Source organism: Rhinolophus sinicus, linkage group LG09 (assembly GCF_036562045.2).
Source record: "Rhinolophus sinicus isolate RSC01 linkage group LG09, ASM3656204v1, whole genome shotgun sequence".
Taxonomy (NCBI): domain Eukaryota; kingdom Metazoa; phylum Chordata; class Mammalia; order Chiroptera; family Rhinolophidae; genus Rhinolophus; species Rhinolophus sinicus.
This window is the reverse complement of record NC_133758.1, coordinates 100,956,710-100,980,242: the sequence shown is the minus strand read 5'-3', so window position 1 is coordinate 100,980,242 and position 23,533 is coordinate 100,956,710. Positions and strand designations below refer to the sequence as shown.

General features: G+C 34.2%; 1 protein-coding gene across 10 annotated transcripts in view; it reads right to left on the bottom strand.

Annotated features, from left to right (window-relative positions):
• Positions 1-23,533, bottom strand: part of PALS2 (protein associated with LIN7 2, MAGUK p55 family member) — a 123,268-nt gene that overhangs the window by 11,980 nt on the left and 87,755 nt on the right. For 9 of the 10 annotated variants that reach the window (XM_074340868.1, XM_074340870.1, XM_074340869.1 and 6 more), the window contains 6 exons: positions 16,911-16,952; positions 15,341-15,472; positions 13,367-13,466; positions 12,968-13,036; positions 11,223-11,384; positions 16-218 (listed from right to left, as the gene is read on the bottom strand). In XM_074340868.1, coding sequence (XP_074196969.1) covers positions 16-218; positions 11,223-11,384; positions 12,968-13,036; positions 13,367-13,466; positions 15,341-15,472; positions 16,911-16,952 — 708 coding nt within the window. The remainder of the gene's footprint in view (positions 1-15; positions 219-11,222; positions 11,385-12,967; positions 13,037-13,366; positions 13,467-15,340; positions 15,473-16,910; positions 16,953-23,533) is intronic. The other variant, XM_074340874.1, reaches the window with a different exon arrangement.

Genomic DNA, 23,533 nt, shown 5'->3' with positions numbered 1-23,533 from the left:
ATCCATGCAGCTTACTTGAGGGTTGACATCCAAAATGCAAGTTCGTCCAGTTTGGACAACTTCAAGAATAGAATCAATCTTGGTTCCATAGAGATTTCCTTCATATTCTCCATGTTCCAAATATTTTCCAGCTTTAATATCTGCTTCCATCTCAGATCGTGACATGAATTTATACGCCTGGCCATCTTTTTCATCTTCCCTTGGTTTCCGTGAAGTAACTAAATGTGAGAATTTGTACAAAGAGAATGCAGGGTGTTAGAAAATAGACTAAATGAACAGGGTAGCTTCAGATTTTTCACTTTAGTGCAGGGGTTGGAAAACTATGGCCTATGGCCAAATCTGGCCTGCTTCTTATTTTTGTTAAAAAAGTTTTATTGGACCACAGCTACGCTCATTCCTTTTATCATCTATGGTTTCATTTGGTCTGTAATACTGGTGGAGTAGCTGCAACAGAGATTAGATGGCCTGCAAAGCCTAAAATATTTACTATGTGGCTCCTGAATAAAATAGTTGGCTGACCCCTGATCTACAGGAATGTTTTAAGAGCTAGTCCACAGTATACAATTTGTCTCCGAAAACTGCGTTATAAGGTCATTTTGAAACTCAAAATATTACCTAGAAGTAGAGTCCTACATTTAAATTCTTAATTATGGTGAATCCCAATAAGTGTGAGGTAAATTGCAAATGAGTATCTTTTCTAGCTGACCAGCACTTCCCTTCTTAAGGAATATGAATTATATCCTTTCTTTATACTTTAACATTTCGTAATTGAGGGCCCAGCGAGGGAGCAAAGCTCTCCTATTCTTAGTTGGCTTTATCAATTTTCCGAAGTGTAGTTTCACACACAAGTTATCGATCTTTTATCTCAACACCAAACCTTTCTTTTAGCACAGCTTATTGATATTCCCAACCATTAATTGTTCTATTTTTCACTTTAGTGGTGGAGCTAGCTACCTCAAAGTTATTACAGTCTATTAACTTTCTCTACTCTGACCTGAGGAGTATACTCTTTCTGAGAGAATGAGAATGAACAGACCAAGTCAAAATTTAGGAGATCCTTTTGTCTGATATTTTAGAGCTCTAAGTATGGCCAGAGACTTACAACTCCTTTACAAATTGGGCCATGCTAGGAATGGACTATTACCACCGTTCAAACTTTTGCAAAAGTGCAGAGTTAGGTACTCTCTGCCAGCTGATTAATACTAGCTGGGAAGAAGGGAAATAATGTGTGTGTGTATGTTATTTTCAAGTTTAGCCTTAATCTGAGTTTGGCTGGATCAGATATAAAAAAGCATCCAATTTCTAATCGAGTACTTCTGCATACAGAATATCTGGTGAAATCATTAAACATATATAATTAAAATGAGGAAGTAATCAGATCAAAAGTAGACAGTATTTTGACTATTTGTAATAAGCATAACACATCAGGAAAACTTTTATGAGAACAAAATGAACTTCCAACTCAAGCTCAGTAATAAGGGTGTAATTCCTAGACGAGACCATCATGTGCAACAGGACTCCCTTTTTCCCGTGGTTCTGGCTCAGCCTTGGAGGTGATCATCCCAGACCACTGTGCAGAGCATTTATAAAGTACCTTAAAGATCTTCAAGATGCGGTGACGTTTCTTAGTAAAAATGCGTGATCTCGAAGGTTTCTAGAATTATTCACCAAAGGTGGTTTGATAAAATTTCTAAGGCAATTTTAAACTCCCCAGATAGACACATACTAGAACTTGGCTCAGTATCTGTGAACATAATTTTAGAAGAGTACTATTTTTTGGTGAAGCTCTGTGGTAAAACCACATATGGGATTGTGCTGCTTGAAATAAATACACATGTATAGGCACACTCCTGCCCCACTGGCATCTCAACATGCCGAGAGAATCTTCATTCTTGGCGAAGAGTCTTTAGTTTACAAGAGAACTTTAACTACAAACTCATTCTCTAGTGAACAATCAAAAATGAAATCTATATTTTTGCCACATATTTAAGCCCATTTTCATTTCCAGAACAGAGAAATTGGAACAGGGTAGCTTAATTACAACTGATTTCTTAGGCTTACGTGCTAAGCAACTAAGTAATGTGATCTCTTGGGAATATAATTTTTGTGATTGATAGGCAAAATTTTAGCAGCTCCTCAAATAATGAGGCAACAATAAAAAAAGTAACATTTTATTTGTTGGTCTCAAGATGTCAATGTTAAAGGGAAAACAGGATTCATAAGGTAGCTTATCCCTGTGGATTACCAATTTTTTTCTATTTTATTTCAGGATCATTTTATAAAGAAAGTTAAATCAATTTAATACAATGCCAGCATTTAAGTCCTTCCTTATAAGACTTCCCCATCTATACCACCTGACAATGTGTAACACAATCTCATGTATCAGAAATTAGGCAAGCTTGTCATACTTTATCAGTGTTTCTTTTTTTGTTGATTCTGAGGCTTAAGAAAAGCTAGATACCATAGAAATGCAAACGGTTTAAAGAGCAGTCAAAAGTGACTTGATGTTTGGATATACATAAATCTTTCTACATAAAAATTCAGATTTGAATCTTTACCAATACTAAGTCTGTTGAAAGGTAAAATAGTATATCTTTCTGGAAATTAATTTGGTACTAAGAAATCAATAAATTTATATCTATATATATCCTTTGGTGTAATAATTTTACATCAGAGATTTGTGTATACGTACTATGTCATCTCCTTACTTGTAACAAAAATAACCACCTAAATCATATAAATGAGTAACAATAGTAATCATTAAATAAAGCATAGTATACTTATATGCTGAAACATTAAAAAGCTATAAAGATTAATTTTTAAGGGTTTTAAAATCATGGTAAAATATACATAACATAACATTTATCATTTTAACCATTGTTAAGTGCGCAATTCAGTGATATCAAGTACATTCACACTGTTGTGCAACTGTCATCACTATCCATCTCCAGAACCTTCCCATCTAAACTGAAACTCTGTACCCATTAAACAATACTCCCCATTAGGCCCTACCCTAGGCCCTGGTAACCACTGCTCCACTTTCTGTCTCTGAGTTTTACCTCATATAAATGGAATCATGCAATATTTGTCTTTTTGTGTCTGGCTCATTTCACTCAGTCTAATGTTTTTAAGGTTCATCGTTTTTATAACATGGATTAAAATTTCATTCTTTTTAAAGGCTGAATAATATTCTGTTGTATGTACGAGTACATATCACATTTAGTGTATACATCCATCCACTGATGAACAACTGAACTGTTTCCACTTTTGGCTACTGTAAATAACGCTGCTATGAGCATTCATGTACAGATATCTGAGGCCCTGCTTTGAATTCTTTTGGGTATATACCTAGCAGTTGAATTGCTGAATCAGATGGTAATTCTATGTTTAAGTTTTTGAGGAAAGACCACACTGTTTTCCACAACGGGTGCACCATTTCACATTCCCGCCAGTAATGCATTAGGGTTCTAATATCTCCACATCTTTGTCAACACTTATTATTTTCTATTTTTGTTTTTTAATATGTATAATACCATCCTAATGGATACACAGTGGTTCATCACTGAGACTCTGATTTGTACTTCCCTAATATTAGTGATGCTCAGCATCTGTTCATGTGCTTAGTGGCCATTTATATGTCTTTGCAGAAATGTCCATTCAAGTTCTTTGCCCATTTTGAATTGGTTTGTTTCTTCTTTTGTTTTTGAGTTGTAGAGTTAATATTTACAAAAAAACAGAGTAATGATTTGTGAGGAAAAGCTCGTGATATAATAATGTCCATTCATTCAAAATATTTACTGGATTGATACTCTGTGCCTGATCCTGTCCTAGATGCTGGGTCCACAGAAGTACAAGGGACAGACAAGCTCTCTGTTCTCATGGGACATATTCTTGAGCATGAAGATAGGTGAACAGTCAAATAACAAATAAGAATTTAAGTGCTAACATACAAGCACTAGGTATTGGGGAGGCTACTTTAGAATGAATGATCAGCGAAGGCCTCTGAGAAAATGAGACCTGAATAGAAAGTAAAATGCAGGCATGTGAACATCTGGGAGGCAGAGTGCTCCAGACTGAGAGACCAACAAGGACAAAAAGGTGTGAATGACAAGTGTGAGGAATGTGAAGAAATGATCAGTGTATTAAGGAAAACAGCATGCAAATTTTATACGAATAATATGATTACAGTTCTGTAATTTGAAGTTATTTCAATTGTTTTCTTTATATTTATAAACAGAATGTTGAATGACACTTTTCTTGCAGTCTCACAATTTCCTTCAAGTCCCAAGTAGGTGCTAGAATGCCAAAGATCTACAGCCTCCTCTTTCAGAGTTTCCCAAAAAGCAGAGAGCTTAATCCGGGGATCCTTTACCTAACCACCTACGTCTATTTTATGTATACTCAAAAAGGAGTCACTGAGTTAATGAGTCACAGATTTGGAGGTAATGCTTTGTTTGCTTTTTCTCCTTACCCCATGGAAAAATGATTCTCTTTGGAGAATTCTGAAAGGCCATGATGATATGTCAGTGAGGTGGCCTGTACTTTCACTATTTAGCAAAGCAAGAATGAGTTTCCTGGGGAAGGCGGGGGGTGGTGGTGATGGTGCATGTGTGTGTTTCTAAAGATATACTGGCTTGAGCTGTTCTTAAGGTATCCTGCATAGAAAGACAGTATGAAGGGTAGAGAATCATGTAAAAGAGAATATGAAGTATGGTATTCGAGCTTGGAGTGGGTCTCTAGGGGACAGCTGGAGATCACAGTATTCTTGCCAGGGAATTGCAAAGTATGGAGTTCTCTACAGTCTCCAATGAATCTGCAAGTAAGGCCTCATTGAAGAGACAGTATTCGGACATTTGTGACATAATGGACTCCATTCTCCAACAGGCAAGATTACATGACAGCACTTTATCCCTTTCCCTGGAACTCCCACTTCTTTCTGCCCTGACCTTGAGAAACCAGAGATGCAGACCAAGATGTAAAGGGAGAGTCATAAAACAAACTATACCCTTCCCTTTACAGTGCTAAGTCAGGAACGAGCTATGGGGAAGGGAGAAACAGTAAACTGGACGCGACACTGAAGTTTTGAATTGACTAGCCTTTAAAAAATTACCTAACAAAATGACACAATATTTGTAACCGAAAGTGACTAGAAAGTTATAGAATCTTCTAGGGGGCTGAAGGAAAAGGAGAACGAAAGAAGGTATGACAGAGCATGTATGAAGTCAGCGGTTGGATAAAAATGGAGCTCTTCCCTGTTTGTACCCCCAAAGACCTCAGCCATTCAACAAAGTAGTTAGTTATATACTTGACAGAAAAAAAAAGTTAAGTGTCCACACCTAATTGCAATGATACTAGGAAATGAAGTTTATCTGTGTATTCAAAGTGATAAGGGATTTTAGTGGACTGACAGACTTTTCTCCAAATTTAGGGAAAGATTTTAAATTAATGAATTATTATTAATAGATGTAAAAACCATTGAATGAAAGTTTGTTGAGGACAACATTTACACAGTTTCGAAGTATCTTTGAACAGCTTACCTATTAATGACAAATGGAAGGAAAGTTATCTTTTATAGTGGAGAAACCTATCAGACATCACTTTAGTCAACAAAGTGAACATCAACAGTAATGGACAAACTGACAAGACCCTGGTGTAACGCTCAGAGAAGGTTAAAACATGATTTATGTCTTTCCAATAATGCATGGCCCCAAAGTAATCATGAGGAAATAACAAGGTAAACCTATATTGATGCACATTTACATCATCAGTAATTTCATTAAACAGGTAAAAAGACTCCAATTAAAAGGCAGAGATTGGCAGAATGGATTACAAAAACATGATCCAACTATATGTTGTCTACAAAGACACTCCTTACTGTCAAAGACATAAATAGATTGAAAGTAAAAGGATAGGAAAGATATACCACACAAACAGTAATCCAAATAGAGCTGGAATGGCTATACTCTATCAGACAAAATAGACTTTAAAACAAAAATTGTTATTAGGGACAAAGAAGAACATTTTATAATGATAAGATAAAATAAATATAAATACATATGCATCTAACAACAGAGCCCAAAAATACATGAAGCAAAAACTGACAGAATCGAAGGGAAAACTATGTAAGTCAATAATAATATTTGGAGACTTCAACATCCCACTTTCAATAATGGACAGAACAAATAGGAATAAAATCAACAAGGAAACAGAAGGCCTGAACAACACTTTAATTCAATTAAACCTAACAGAAATCTATAGAACACGCCACCCAACAACTGCAGAATACACATTCTTCCCAAGTATACCTGGAACATTCTCCAGGACAGACCCTACCTGAGGCTATAAAACAAGTCTCAATGTTCTCTGACCACAATGGAATGAACTAGAAATCAATAACAGAAGAAGTTTGGGAAATTCAAAAAATATGTGGAAATTAAACAATACACTCTTAAACAATTAATGGTCAAATAAGAAATCACAGTGAAATTAGAAAATACTTTGAGATAAATGAAAATAAGAACACAATGCCAAAAATTATGACATGCAGCTAAAGCAGTGCTTATAGTGAATTTCATAACTGCAAATGCCTATTATAAAAAAAGATCTCAAACCTAACCTACCCTTCCACCTAAAAACAGTAGAAAAATAGCAAACTAAACAAAGCAAGCAGAAAGAAAGTAACAATAAGGATTACAGCAGAAATCAATGAAATAGAGAATAGAAAAACAATATGCAAAATCAAGAAAAGCAAAAGTTAGTTCTTTGAAAAGATCAACAATTGTCAAACCTTTATGTAGACTGACCAAGAAAAGAAGTCTCAAATTATTAAAATCGAGAGACAGAGAGAGAGAGAGAGAGAGAGAAGGAAAGAAAGAAAACGGGGATATTACTATTGACTCTGTAGAAGTTCGGAAGCTGATTAAAAAGAAATAGAAAAATCTCAGCAGACCAACAACAAGCAAAGAAATTGAATTAGTAATCAAAACTTCCTACAAAGAAAACCCCAGGCTTAGAAGGCTTCATGGGTAAATTCTACAAAACTTTTAAAGAAGAATAAACAGCAACCCTCCACAAACTCTTCCAAAAAAATAGAAGAGAAAGGAACACTTCCCAACTCCTTCTATGAGTCCAGTATTACCACGATATTAAAATTAGCCTGCAACATCACAAGGAACAAACACTACAGACCAATCTCTTATGAGTATAGATGCACAAATCCTTAACAAAATACTAGCAAACTGAGTCCAGAAGCATATAAAAATTAATACACACCGTGAAATGGGATTTACCACAGGAATGTAAATAATGTAAAAGAATAAAAAAAAAATCATATGATCATCTCAATAGACAAAGAAAAGGGATTTGACCAAATCCAGTACCCCCTTTCATGATAAAAAGTCAATGAACCACAAAATTTCCACATCTGATGAAGAATATTTATAAAAAAAACTACAGCTAACATCATACTTAGTGATGAAAGACTGATTGCGATCTCTCTAAGATCATGAACAAAACAAGAATGTCCACTTCTGCCACTTCTGTTCCACACTGCACTGGAGGTTCTAAGTGAGGGCAATGGCATCAAAAAGATTAAAATACTTAGAAATACATTTGACAAAAGAAGCATAAGACTTGTACAGTGAAAACGACAATATCATTGAAAGAAATTAAAGGTCTAAATCAATGGAAAGTTATCTCATGTTCATGAGCTGGACGCCTTAAAGTTATCAAAATGGCAATACTCCCCCAACTGATCTACAGATTTAACACAAACCCTGTCAAAATCCTAGCTGCCTTTTCTGCAGGCGTGGAAAGCTTATTTTATAATTTATATAGAAATGCCAGGGACCCAGAATAGCCAAAAAAATCTTGAAAAAGAACAAATTTGGAAGATTCACAATTTCTGATTTCGAAATTACAAGAATGCAGTATCAACGCAATGCAGAGTAGGCACAAGGATAGACATATAGGTTAATGAAATAGAGAGTCCATACATAAATCTTCATATTTACTTTTGACAAGGGTGTCAGGGCAATTCAATGGAGGAGAGAACAGTCTTTCAATGAACTGTGCTGGGACAACTGGGTATCTGCAAGCAAAAGAATGAAGTTGAACCCTCTTCTCACTGTTTCGCAAAAATTAACTCAAAATTGATCATAAATCTAAGTATAAGAACTAGTGCTATAAAACTCTTTGAAGAAAGTATAAAAATTTTGTGACCTCAGATTAAGCAAAGCCTTCTTAGGTATGACACCAAAAGCATGAGTCACAAAATAAAAAGATATGTAATACTGAACTTTATAAAATGAAAAAGTTTTGTGCAAAGCACACTATCAAGAAAATTAAAAAATCCCTACAGAATGGGAGAAAATATTTGTAATCATATATCTGATAAGAGATTTGTATCCAGAATATAAAAAGAACTCCTCTTAACAACAACAAAAAGACAACCCAGTTGAAAAATGGACAATTCATCTGAATAGACATTTATCCAAAGAAGACCAACAAATGGCCAAAAAAATAAATGAAAAGTCGCCCAACATTGTTAGCTACTAGGGAAATGCAAATTAGAACCACAATGAGATACAATTTCACATCTACTAAGATAACTACAATCAAAAAGTCAGATGACAAATGCTGAGGATGTAGAGAAATTGGAACCTTCATACATTGCTGGGAGTATAAATAGTACAGCCACAGCAGAAAACACTGTGGCAGCTTCTCAAAAAGTTAAACACAGAGTCACTATGTGACCTACCAATTCCATTCCTAGGTATATAGCTGAGAAAAATCAAACAGGTATGTCCACAGAAATACCTGTAAACAAATGTTAATAGCAGCATTATTCACAATACCTCAAAAAAATAGAGCTCTCCAAATGTCCATCAACTGATGAACAGATAAAAAATGTGATGTAGCCATAAAATGGAATAGCATTTAACAATAAAAAGAAACTAAGTACCAATACCTGCGAAAACATGGATGAACCTTGAAAAATTATGTTAAATAAAGTCTATCACAAAAGACCACATATTGTATAATCACATTCCTGTGAAATGTCCAGATAAGCAAACTTATTGTGACAGAAAGCCCAGTAATCATCAGCATACACAATGAGTTAAAAAAGATGCACAGAAGGCACATCATTATATTCAATTTCAAAAAACTGAAAATCAACAAAATAAAACAAAAGACCCTGAATATCTGTGAAAGAAAAAAAATCAGGTCATGTATGAAATAACAAAAATTAGAACAGCATTGAACTTCCTAATAGAACTGGATTCAAGAGTAACATCGTTTGAGTTTTAGAATCCAGAATGTCTATTTTCAGGGAAATAATCAACTATAGGACAGAAAATATACATCGTCAAATACCAAGATACAGAAGTTACATCACACACACCATTTCTTGTGAAGTAACAAGAAGATGTGCCAAGCAAAACAAGGCAATAAACTAAGAAAGATAATGAGGTCCTGGAACACCAGCTTCACCCCAGGACAGCACCCAGGGGAAGCTCTGTGTTAACCGCAGGCGACCAGAATGGAGAGCATGCGTCCTCACTGGAGCAGGAAGGCAGGTTCTGAGACAGAGATCTCCGATAAAAACACACGACTTAATGGATCTGTGAGCCTTTGGTTTAAAACAAAACTATACACATATACACATAAAATCAAGGTAAAGAGGGGAAGAAAAAAAGATGTCTAGTGATTGCTGGGTTGGGGGAGAGGCTGTTGAAAGTAAAATTAAATTACCTGCAACTAGAGCTCTCCCTATAGCTATCTCTATATTGGGAGGGCAGGCAGGAAGTCAGTAAATGAGGTCTACACGGGATAAAGCAAGAAACAGCAGAATGAAGACATTATTAAGAAATATGCAATACTACCAAAGAAGTAGCAAAAAGAATGAAAAGTGACTATTTCTGGTAAGTAGACCAGAGGTGGGGTAGAGAAAGACTGGGGGTTATTGTTTACATTACATGTCTTTAAGAACTACTTGATTAAAATACTGGATATGTATTAATTTGCCAAAAATGAAAAATAAAATACTTAAAATACTTTGAGCACAGTGAGGTTTTCATAACTCCTTAACTAGGATTTGTCTGAATTTAGTGATTTATAGTGTCTACAATGGAATCCAAAGCTGTATCCTGAAGGGATTATAAATAGCACATGGGGCAATGATAAGGCTATTCCCCAACCCGCCCCTAACAATTTTAGCAATAAGATTAGTCACTGAGAATTAAACCTCAAAACATACTGGGTGAAAGTAGAGAAACTTTAAAATTCATCTAAAAGAGATGGAATGACATTAGGCTAAAATTTGACACGGAACAGCTTACATTTATTAATATACCTAAAGAAATACTGTTAACCAAAGAAGGGCCTGGTCAACAATAGGAGCACAGAAAGGGGAGCTATAACGGCAACACTGGCTTGTCTCCTGTATTGTTTTGGGGACAGAGCATGAAAGTTCCCACAAATAAAGGTACATGCATCCTCAGAGTAAGACAAATGTGTATTAGTCCTGATAATAAATCAGGGATATCACCTAACTCCTTGATCTAATTCCATTCTCATCAAGCATCCTTCTGACAGCATTACTGAACTTTCCATAGAAATATGCAAATAGGGAAAGAATGCAAAGATCATAAAATGAATATTTGGTTCACTTAATGGTTACACTTCCCATCAGTATCATTTTATTTTCTGTATCAATCTTTGTGACCTTAATTAATGCTGCCTACTCTGGAAGATGAATTGCTCTTGATGTGCTATCAAAATCAGGTTTATGACCTTGCAGGACTGAGAGCTACAAGCCAAATCACACAAATTCGCTAAGGGATTGCCACACTGGGAAGTATCTGAGGATTCAGCAGGTTTCTCCCTTTTCTTTACACTAAATTGGGTGAAAAATACTTTTCAGATAGACAGCAGATGCAAAAGAAAATACCAAATTGATGTCGATTTTGCCACAACTCGTAATGCTTGCATATAACTTAACATTTCTGGACTGAAAAGTTTGGAGAAGCAATTGCTACCAGGCAGTACGCCAACAGGGCAAGAGCACTATTTCAAGGCAGCTGTAGTCACTGAATTTTTCAATATCTTCTACTTGTTCGTTTTTACTGACATAATATTTGGGAATAAAAATAATAATAATCTGCCCCCACTACACTTTCCTGCCAATTAAATAGCAATGAAAACACACACAAAAAACTTACATGGCACGGTAGTTCCAAATCTAGTGGGATTCAACACTATGAACCTGTTTTTCAAGCTCCTTCGTCCCACACCTTGAGCTCCTATCAATACTAACGTCTTTCTCTGGAAGGGAGGCATTTTGGCTACCTCCTCATATATTTGTATTTCATGACGATCAAATTCTAAATGGAAAAGGAAATGGAAAACATCATATTTGGTTATCTTTTGTATGGATGAAAAACCTCTGCTCTTCTGTTCAGTAATGGCTTAGGTGTCTTAATAGTTAAACATCATTTGAATTGTACTCAGTACAGATTTGTTTTTATACATTTGATAAAGTACAATAAATTATTTTATATTTTATATTTTGATTGAAGCATCTGCTTCCATCCATTTGCCCTTCAAAACGTGTCTAGCCAAGCTAGAAAAGTGCCTTATCAGACAGTCTATCTGTTAAAATCCCTTTCTTATCAATTCATCAGAATTCCTTTAATATAAATAATCAAATGACAAATGGTTTATCTAATTTTATTGCTAAAAAGTGTGCATCAAATATGGAGGACAGAAGTACCCAGAGCATGGCTGCTTAAGTAAGTTCCACGGACTGAGTATGTCCTTCCAGTGACATAAATGAATAAATACTGTCTGGTGATTCTGCAAATAGTTTGATTAATAAAGATTAACAGTTTGATTAATAAAATGCATATAGACAATATACTGACATTTAAATATTAAGATTCTGAATTTATGTATAAAATAAAATATAGGATCCAAATTATTTTCAGTAGAAACACATTCCAAAATTATAATCTTAGTCAATGGGAAAGTTATGAATTTTCTATTTTGCAATAAAGTTTTAAGGACATGTATATAATGAATAATAAGGCCAAAGTGAATTTGAAATATATTGCCTGTTATTCTGGCTATAATTCTCTATCTATAGTAATAAATTTCTTCCTTCGGTTATTATTTTAACAGCAACTCTTTCTTTGCACAATTTCTCCACAGTACATTAAACTAATATTAAGGGAGAGTCTATTTTCTCATTAGTATATAACATTATATTATTTCCTTTATTGTATGCTATTTATTTTATTACATTAAGTAATAATGTAGAGAGGCAGCTCTGAGGTCAGAAAGTACTTTAAAACTGTCAATTCCTTTGAGAAACCTCCAGAGCCTTCTGATTCAGAGAGCTGCATTTCACTCCTATCAGCCTCGATAACTGAAAAGAATAACTATAGTAGTTGTTATATTTATCTTTCCTTAAGGCTAAAAGATTTAAGAAAGAATTCTATTGGATCAGACTAAGACGTATACGGTCCAATACTATTTCTCCCAACGTACCAGGGACAATGTTATGGCAGAACATATAGTTGCCCTTAATCATAACTTTTAATATCTTCATGAAGGCATTTTGCTCTTTAGAAATGACATAAATCACTATCAAAGTTCTCTGAATAAATAGTTCCAATTATAACATTGCCCCTTCATTAATACAAGCATATATCCTAACCAACTAATTTTATTGTAAACTATACTCATAAAATAAAGCATACTGGTGAGAGTGTAAGTATATACAATACTAGAATTTAAATAATGTCTTCATATTATATTTTACCATGCATTCACATGCCGACCCCTTGCAATTTGGTACTAATCTGAATTACATTCATGTAAAATTGTACCTGTAGAGTTTATGTCACACCGATTAACAGTATAAAGCTACTTCACTCAGACTTCTCCAAAAGTATTTCAAACATACCTGCATTTCTGGTTGTGAGATACATCATCTTTTTCTTTTTTTTGCTACTTATGGTTCCACAGAAAGGTCCTGAAGGATGACAAGGCAAATGTAACTTAAACATTATGTAAAAATATGATAAAAGTGCCCTGTGGTGTTCTGTAGGGGTGGGAGAACTGCCCTCCCAGTGTTGGATCCTACAAAGCAGAAGGGAGCAGCTAAACAGAACTACTGAATTCTGATACCATCCCAGCAGGTGGCAGAGAGGGATTGAAAATTTTTGAGAGGGATATGATAAAGCAGATGGGAGGGATTAATTCTAGACATATTTTAAATAAATTCATTTGCTAATTCAGATGAAAGAGGCAAAGAAAGATGGCCACAAAGGACTACTGTTACTTATTGTGTGGAGCTCATCACCTGAATTGTCCCAGTCTCTTCTAACAAATGCCTTTCTCTTCTCTTCCAGGAACTGGCTTGGAATGAGACCAGCGCTTCCTCCCTCTTTTACATGGCTAGCCTAGAATCAAATTAATGAATTGTATATCTCAGTGACCAAAATTTGAGACCATAATCTAAAAAGTAGGACAAGCAGTAGTCAGTAAAGAAAAAAAAAAAGAAATATATATATATATATATATATCTCACATTTGCTCTTAAAAACTGACCTTGAGATTTAAATCCATGGCATTGTCAAGTTAAGATATTTAAACACTTTAGCACTGAGGAATCAACTGGCATCTAATCAATCCACCATCTGGTAGGGAAATTTGGGAACCAAAATACGAAAGTAGACAGGCTCTTCTAACTTACTAAAACTTTTTATTTACAATACTAAGTTAGTCAAAGAATGGAAAGGAATAAATGCTATTTCATGTGTTCACAGAACATTTTATCTAGCATCCTTTAGTAAGGTATTTATTATCAAACTTAATCCTAACATGTTGATCTCTCCTGAGGCCGAATCAAAGAAAAAGACAATAGTGGGAAAACAGAGTGGAAAGTTTAATTCATGCTCCCAGGAATCTGAATATCCTGAGAGGTAGTAAGTTTAAAATAGGTAAAACTTCACCTACTGTCAAGAAACTAACTTTTCAAATAAAATCTAAAGAAGTGGCTGCTAATGGCTTATCCCATAAAGTTAGTGACTTTATCCTTATAGCTAGCATAAAAAAGTCTGGTATATCTTTAGCAATTAAAATTCTGAAAAACGGAATTAAAATAATAGACCACAACTTGCAGGAAGAAACTGAGATAATGATGACAGGGTTAGAAAAGTAGAGATGGCATTCACAGAAAGAGGAAAAAGAAAAAAATGGGCAAGTTCTAGATAGGAAACAGAAAGCAGATTTTTTTTTGATGAGCATTCTAAGAAATTCAGTGGAAACCTCATAAAATTATGAATTTTAGATAATTTACTCATTTCTTAGTTATTTCATTACATAGTGCACTTATACATGTCTTAATTTAAATTTAAGGACACATTAGAAGATTGTTCTCATTCTTGTAATTCATTCGCCTTTAGAAGTCAATATAACTTATTAGAGCTAACGTGAGTTACTGGTATCTGTTTAATTTAGAGTTCAGTGCTAGGTCCTGGGTCCTTTTCTCTCACAGCTTGTTCTTTAATGAAACTCTCACGGGCTCTGACAGTTTAAGGGATTTTTGGACTTTCTGATTTGTCAGTTTCTCCAATTCTGAATACTGTGGTGGTTAGCTGATGTAAACAATGACAAACAGACATTACTGCTGCTAGAGATTTCTAAAAGCTGTATTAGGGAAACGGAAAAAGAACATTATTACAAAGATCTTCTGGAAAATGGAGGGGAGGGGGGAATACAGTGATAATACACATCCTTTCCATATAGTACACAGATTTCAAGCCACGACCAAAACCAACACTGATGATAAAGCAAACCTTCATTTCTCAGTAACTGAGAAGAGGTGCGCAAATAGATTTAATAGCTTAAGGAATTATGTTTTATTTGCCATGAGTGTATACAGAGGCAGAGGAAACAAGAGAAAGACTACTATAAGCACAATGACAGACTCCTTGTTGAAACAAACAAAACGGACATTGGAAAGGGATGACCCCAATGGAGTTGTTCTTCACCAATTCTATATCTTACTGCAATCACCCACCTGGAAGAAGCAATTGGTCTAATCCCTAAACCAACAGGCTAGTTAATTCTGCATTCCTTAACAGCTACTCACAAATTCCCTCCCAATTTGGTCTTCTGTCCACAAAATTAGCAGCCATGAAGCAAGAGCTGTTCACGCAGGAAAATCATTGGAACAAATGCTAATACCTTCTTCCTGAATATTTTAGATATTGGCCAGATATAAGATTGAAAATAAAAAAGTAGTTGAGGAAATTCTGAGAAGCATACTAACCTGCCACCAGTTTGGATCTTCTCTGTTTACGATCTGAAGAATTTCTCCTTTTGAAAACTTCAATCCTGCTTCTTTGCAAGGTATCAGGTTATCATTGTATGGATTATAATCAAAATGACATTTCACAAATACCTAAAATACACAGCACAATTAAAAATACTACAGATGTATCATTTGTCACTGGAATTTTGATATCTTTTCCAAACCACTGTGATTTTATTGTAATTGACAAATGTAGTTAGTACTTCAACTAAGGAACTTGTCTCTCAAATAAAATTAAATTTTTAGAACATTAATAATTTGGTCTCAGAAAAAGAAAATATGAAATAAACATTAGTAGCACATTAAAATTTAATTTCTATTTTAACTTCTCATTTCAAATCCACAGAGTTTGATTATCATTTTATTCCACCATCCTTAAATTTACCCCCAAATCTTCATACGATTTTCCAACCAACACTGCATAATTTTTATGCAAGTAAGTGCTACTTTCTAATTAACATCCTGAGACAATATATGTAGTTGATTTAAGGCATATATTTCAGATATTTTACGACTGACTGTTTGAAAGGGCCCTGAAACCAAAATTAAATAAAAGTTCATGTTGAAGTCAGACCTCAAATACATTTAGTAACCTTAAAAAAAATTAAAAGCCCAACTTTCATCCCTGGTAATGGTATTTTTTATATCACATAGACTTACACTGGCCAAAACTAGTGTGGAAAATACTTTTCTGGAATCATTTTGCTCTAATTTAAATGATCGGCAGGCATTAAATTAATTGTAAGACAAATACTGAAAAAGTCTTGAAACTATTACCAATTTAAATTTATTCAACTATATAAATCTTATCAATAAAAGTATGTCAGTTACCAGTTAGTTATGATCTACAATATCTACAATATTTTGCTTATTCACTTTAATTTGAATTCTAATTAAGTTAAGCATTTTCAGTATTTGATGGCAAGTTCAGACTAATTCTTAAAACAAACTATTTTCATACATATTTATAGAAATTCAAAATATCTTCTAAAGAATTGACTTAGCATTTAACAAGCAGGAAAGTACATAATTAGTTAAATTAATGTTATTTTTCTATTTGTTTATCATACTTCTATAAATAAAACTACACAAAATATTCAAATAACATAAGTAGATACATTATATTATTAGTGTAGAAAAATGTAATGTGATGGATGCATATTAAAATAATTTAAAAATAATTTGGGAACATCAGACAAAATTTTAGTTATTTACAATTAGATGATTTTGATAGAAAGCATTCAGAATATTTTTGTAACTCTGGAAAGGCCAAATATTAATGCTTAAAAAAGTCAGTAAGCCCCTAATATGTTTCAATATATTATTTTAGATATAACTAAAAAGCCAGCATACAAACAATATTAAGACTGCCTAAAATGTGACAATTGGCTAACTTGACAATGGCATGCAGCTCAATGTTTTGGCAACAGGAAAACCCCAAAATGATTAAGTTTAATCCAGGTAAATTTAGTTTGCTGATCAGACAGAAATAGAGAGTACCAGAGACTGCCATGGAATGACATCATACCTGATGGATGTGTGCTGGATGCCTCTCCATATTGATGCAACTCTAAAAACATATTTTTCATTCAGAAATAAAGCCAGGCTTTAAACTAATAATAAATTAACAAAATATAAACAAACTACTGGCCCATTTTATTATTTAACTCATTTGATAAAGCAATTACTTCCCTAAATAATTGACCATAGGTTATAATATATGAAAATTACAAATGATAAAAGTAAAAAGTGAGAGGTATTTGAAATGAGGCAGAGAAAAAGAATAGGCATGCAAAGTTGTAAAAATACTTGGATACTCCTTACTTCTCAAGAAAGCTGCACTGAATGAATAATAAGAGCATCCTGTCGTCTAACCATGAATATGTCTGTCATTCTTATCTGTGGGACTGAATGTGTTTTGTAACCATAAAGCTCAGACTTTTAGTCCAAATTTCAAATATTCATTCCCCTATTCTCATCAGATTGTTCTGGAAATGTCATTATTTGTGGAATAAAAACCATATTTTTCAAATGTAAAAGATTTCCTAAAGGAACAATTTTTATTTTTTCATTGATCAAATTAATTTTGGAACATTAGTCCCATGCTCAAAAACTCAGATTAAACTGGTTTTACTTAAAAATTTATCTGAAAACTGAATGAACCCATCCTTTCTGTAATGACCTTAAATCATTAGAGATTTGAATAGATTAAGTGTAATTATATTTTAAGTGCATTTAAAAAAAAAGTGTTTCAGTAATAGGCTATAGATGTTAAGTTTTCATTTGTTATTAAGAAGTTACTAAGTACAACCTACTAAACTATTTCAATCTCATATTCTTACCACTAAAAAAAGAACCAAATAACCAACAATTTAAAGTAGATGGAAGAGAGAAAAGGAAGTACAAATGCCTTTTAAACCTGGGAGGAGATATTCAACCTCACTCAGAGTAGAAATACAAATTAAAACTATATTATGATAACATTTTCTTTCTGTCAGATTAGCAGAAATCCAAATATTTGATATTTTTTCGCTGGGACTATGGGCCAATACTCACTTTCCAAACAGGTTGGTGCAAGAACTGGTTCAATCCTCTGGGAGGATAATCTGGCAATAGCTATTAAAATTACAAATGCAAAAACTTTCTGACCTAGCAATCCCCCTCTGGGAAAGTATTCAATAGCAATGTTACTCAGACATATGCAAAATGATTTATATAGATAGAAGACTATTAACTATATAATTACTCCTAATCAGAAAAGATTGGAAGCAACTAATTGTTTAATAATAGGGAACTGGTTAAACAAGTAATGGCAAATCTATGTAATATAACACTATATAGATGTTAAAAAAAGGAGGGAGGGGTATATTTCAAGAGGTAGACTATGTATACCAAAAAGGAAAGATCCACAAGATAACGTGGTGAAGTGAAAAAAACAAAGGTTCAGAATGTGTATGCTTGTGTACCCTTTTCATAAAAAAGGAGGTGGAAGGAGAAAAAGAATATACAATTTTCACTTACTTGCCTATGAAGAGAGATGCTGGAAAGATAAACTAATAGTATGATATCTTATGGGGAAGTGAGGACTAGAATGGTAGAGGATTAGGAGGGAGGTTTCAACTGAATATAAATTTATTATTTCTTGAATTTTGAACCATGGGAATGATAAACCTATTGAACAATTAAATGTTTATGGTAATACGAGTAGATAAAATGACTCTCACTTCTGACTAAGATGAAGCAACAAGGATCCTCCAACCTGAAACTAAAACACTGGACAAAATCTACGAAACATTTTTCAAGACACCAGACAAAGTGATTCCTAAAAAGTGGAAACAAACACGATGAGCTACACAATTGCTCCAGCTAACTGTACAGAGAAAGTTTCCAGGTTCCAACTTGGGAAGGGAGAATCTGGGTGGAGTCTAGTGGTTTCCAAGTTGAAAAGATGAGCTGGGAGACCAGTGAGATCAAGGTGGCTACAGCGCACAGAACAGAGTATCAGTGAGGAGAGGGATGCACAGAGAAAGGGCTTGAGAATTGCAGAGGATTCACTCTGGTCTTCAGCTAAGTACTGATCAATACATGTGTTATAAAGACACTATCCAAGGCTAAGTAAAAAAACAGCGTTATAGGGAATGGTATCAGGAGGTCATACAGGGTCAGTAAGAGTCTGTTTTCACCAGGATGAGTGGAAAAACCTTGTAATTCATGAGGCATTGAGTATTCAGAAGGGTTATACCGTACACTTAATCCTGCTCTCGTTGCACCTAATAAAGTCTAAAAATCAAGATCTGAAAGGATCAAACTGCTCCCAAGTAACATAAGTATACTAGAGCAAAGCTTAAGAATATTTCTAAGAATACAAAAATATCCAGTACTCAACAAAGTAAAATTCATGATGTCTGGCTTCCTATCAAAAATGACCAGGCATGCAAATAAGCAGGAAAATAACCTAAAACGTGGAGAAAAATCAATCAAGAGTGATCCAGAAATGACAGATATGATGGAATTAGTAGATAAGAACACTAGTTATTTTTAACTTTACATATTGTATTCATATGTTCAAGAAGCTAGAAAAAAGGATTCTACATGTTAGGTAGAAACACAGCAGATATAAAAGACTCAATTCAAATTTCTAGAAATAAAACCCAAAATGTCTGAGATGAACAGTACAAAAGATGTCATTAACAGCAGATGAGACACTGCAGAAGAAAAGATTAGTAAATTTGAAGACATAGCAACAGACACTATACAACATGAAAAACTGGGCGAAAACAAGACTGAAATAAATGAATAGCATATCAGTGAGCTATGGGAAAACTTCAAGGATTCTAATATACTTGTAACTGGTGTCACCAAAGGACAGGAGAAACAGAGGAATAGAAAAGAATATATATTTGAAGAAATAACAGTGAAAAATTTTCCAAATTTAATGAAGGAAATAGTCTATAACAAATGGAACTGGAACAACTGGATATTTACATGCAAAAAACCTCTTTGATCCATACCTTACACCCTATACAAAAACTCATGAAGTAAATAGATCATAGAGCCAGATGCAAAGCATAAAACTATAAAACTTTTAGGAGAAAATCTTTATGACTTTAGGTTATACAAAGATTTTTTTTACACACAACAAAAGCATGATTCATAAAAAAATAGATAAACTGGACATCATCAAAATTAAGAACTTCTGCTCTTTGTATTCCACTGTTATGAGAATGAAAAGACAAGCCTTTTCAGTGGGCTTGTCTTTGATTAAGATTTAATTGTTAATCTTAATTCTGATAAAGTATTTGTATCCAGAAGACATAAAGAACTCTCAAAACTAAACAGTAAGAAAACAAACAACTCAATAAAAAAATGGATAAAATATTTGCACATATCCTGTAGACATAAACATGGCAAATAAGCACATGAAAAGATGCTCAATATTAGTCATTAAGAAAATGCAAATTATTATATATATTTGCATATATATACATATATAGTCACAGTATGTAAAGTACAGCATAGGGAATAAGTCAATGGTACTGTAATAGCTACGTATGGTATCAGATGGGTAGTAGACTGGGCGGGGGATTATCACTTGGTAAATGTCTAATCATTATGCTGTGTTGTACACCTGAGACTAATAAAAAAGAAACGAAAATGCAAATTAAAATCATAATGAGATACCACTACACACCTATTAGAATGGCTAAAATGATAAAGACTGACCATACCAAATGTTGGTCAAGATGTGCAGTAATTGCAACTCTCATATAACGCTGGTGGGTACATAAACTGACACAACTACTTTTGAAAATAGTTTGGCCATTTCTTTAAAGGTACAGCATATACCTACCATATGACCCAGTACTTTAATTCCTAGATATTTACCTAAGGAACTTAACATGTAAATTCCACAGCATCCTTAATTATCTAAAACTGGAAACAACAAAAATGTTTTCAGCCAGTTAATTAATGGATAAACAAACTGTGGTATACATGCAGCCATGCAATTAAATACTACTTGTCAATAAAATGAAACAGTTACTGATACACATAAAATCATGGATGAATCCCCAAATAAAATAATTATGCTGAGTGAAAGAAGCCAGATTAAAAAAAAAAAAAAAAGCAAAACCAAAGGAAGGATTCATGTTGTATGATTCCATTTATATAAAAACATGGAAAATGTAAACTAATCTATAGTGACAGAAAGCAGAACAGTACTTGCCCAAAACAAGTGGGTGGGGGGAAAAGGGAGCAGGACGGAAGAATATACAAATGGACACAAGGAAACTTCTGGGGATGATAGATATGTTCATTGTCTTGATTGTGTGGATGGTTTCATGGGTACATATATATGTCCACATGTATCAAATTGTGCATTATATATATATGCTATTACATAAACTTTACCTCAAAGATATTTTTAGAAAGGTAAAAACAGTAGAAGTAATAGAAAATAAAATAATACAGGAATATGCTGTGCTTACACAAATAATAATCATGAGAAAAGAAATCAAATAATGAAATGGCTGGAGAACAACTCCCGAGTGATCCTTATGTTAAATCAGAAGGTGGCTGATAATTTGGGGATGTGTTGGCTGAACATGGTACAAGTGTTTACACATCCTCCGTCTCAAACCATAGTTTCAGGTCCATTTGAGACACACATCAGAGTGAATGACAAAGTAGTGAATACAGTGATCCAAACTGCTAAGACGTTCTCTATGACAACAGGGCAGGATAATCAGGGCAGGATACTATTCTTCTAAAGATTTTCTTTTTTTTCTTCGTTTCAGGTGTACAAAGCAATGTAGTAGACGTTTATCATTTATACCTCTCACCAAGTGATAACCCCTCTCCCCCAATCTACTACCCCTCTGCATCGCATACAGCTGTTACATTTCCACTGTCTCTATTCCTAATGCTGTACTCCGCTTCTTGTGACTGTGTGTGTGTGTATGTGTGTGTGTGTGTGTGTGTGTGTATATATGTGTATATATATATATATGTACATATATATATATATATTAAATCACAGTTGACATTCATTATTTTTCAGCTTCAGGTGTACAGTGCAGTGATCAGGTATCTACACAATCCCTGGTCTCCCTAATAAGACAAGTGTCTAAAAAAATAAATAAATAAAATAAAGATTTTCAAGTGTTTGAACTTGGCCCGTTAGTTACATGCAGAGACAGAGAGACAGAAACAGACACACAAACACACACACACACAGTTTGAGATCATCAAGGAAACCAGAATACGTTTGTTAGAAAAGCTTTGAGGAGCAATTCACATTCCTCTCTGGTAAATATCCATCTGTGGGCCACAAATTTAAGCTTCTGTCAGTCAAAAAAAAAAAAAAAAACTACTAACCTAGATTGCTCAGAATTATACTAATAATAATCCTTAATTTACATTACAATGAAATCTGGTCCATGGTAGGCCTGTATTTATTTGTTTATTTCATTAGTTTTAATACGATAATGAGCTTGCCACCTGAAACAGACGCTAGAGACCTACATGCTATATTCCATTCCATCACTCTGGCTTTCCCAACCACAGTAACCCTCACCCCGAATCTTGTTCACAAAATCCTTGCTTTCCTTTTGTACAGTTTTATTGCATCCACAGGTATTCTTTACAAGTACATATTTAGGGCCGGCCCGGTGGCTCAGTTGGAGCGCGGTGTTCCTAACGCCGAGGTCGCCAGTTTGATTCCCACATGGGCCAGTGAGCTGCTCCCTGTGCTACACAACTAGACTGAGAAACAACAGCTTGAACCAGAGTGGGGGGTGAGGTGGAAGAAGGGGGAAAAATAAAAGTATATTTTTAGTTATTTTAAACTTAAAAATAGTATCATGCTATACGAGCATGCATGTATTCTTTTGGGATTTACATACTTGTTAATGTTTCCAGTCGTGTGTGTACACACACACACACACACACACACACACACACACATAATTGCTCTAGGAAATTACTGTCTTGATATATGTGAACATGCAACTCTGGTAATGCTAAATTTCCCCCTTAATGTGGTTATACCATTTTACTCTGCCACTGGCAACATAGGAGAGATACTGTGCATTCACATCTGCATTTTTTGCCAACTGAATGTTATAAAATGGCATCTCACATTGTGACTTTTAATCTCTCTTCAGGTTTACTGACCGTGGACCGTGCATCTCCTTTCACTTGATTTGTGTATGTAGACTGAAACAAACACAACTTCATATATTATCCCTATGAGCAACCAAGTTCATTAATTGAATAGTCTCTCCTTCTCTTACTTAAAGACATATTATCTCTGTCATATAAAAGTAATATAAGTTTGTAGGTCTCATTCTGAACTCTCAATTCCATTGACCATTTCTGTCTTTTCCTTTGCCAATATTGTAATATCTTAATTCCTACACCTTAACAATAAGCCCCTATTTCTGCTTTTCTGACCCAGAAGTGCCTTGGCTATTCATCTTATCAAATACAATGAAAAACCCTATTGGAATTTTTATTGGCATTTCATTGAATCTGTAAGTCAATTTGAGGAAAATTGACATCTTCACAATACTGTCTTTCTGTTCATGAACATGATCTATATCTGTTTATTCAGATTTCCATCATAATTTTTTTGTGTGTAGCAGTCTTGAA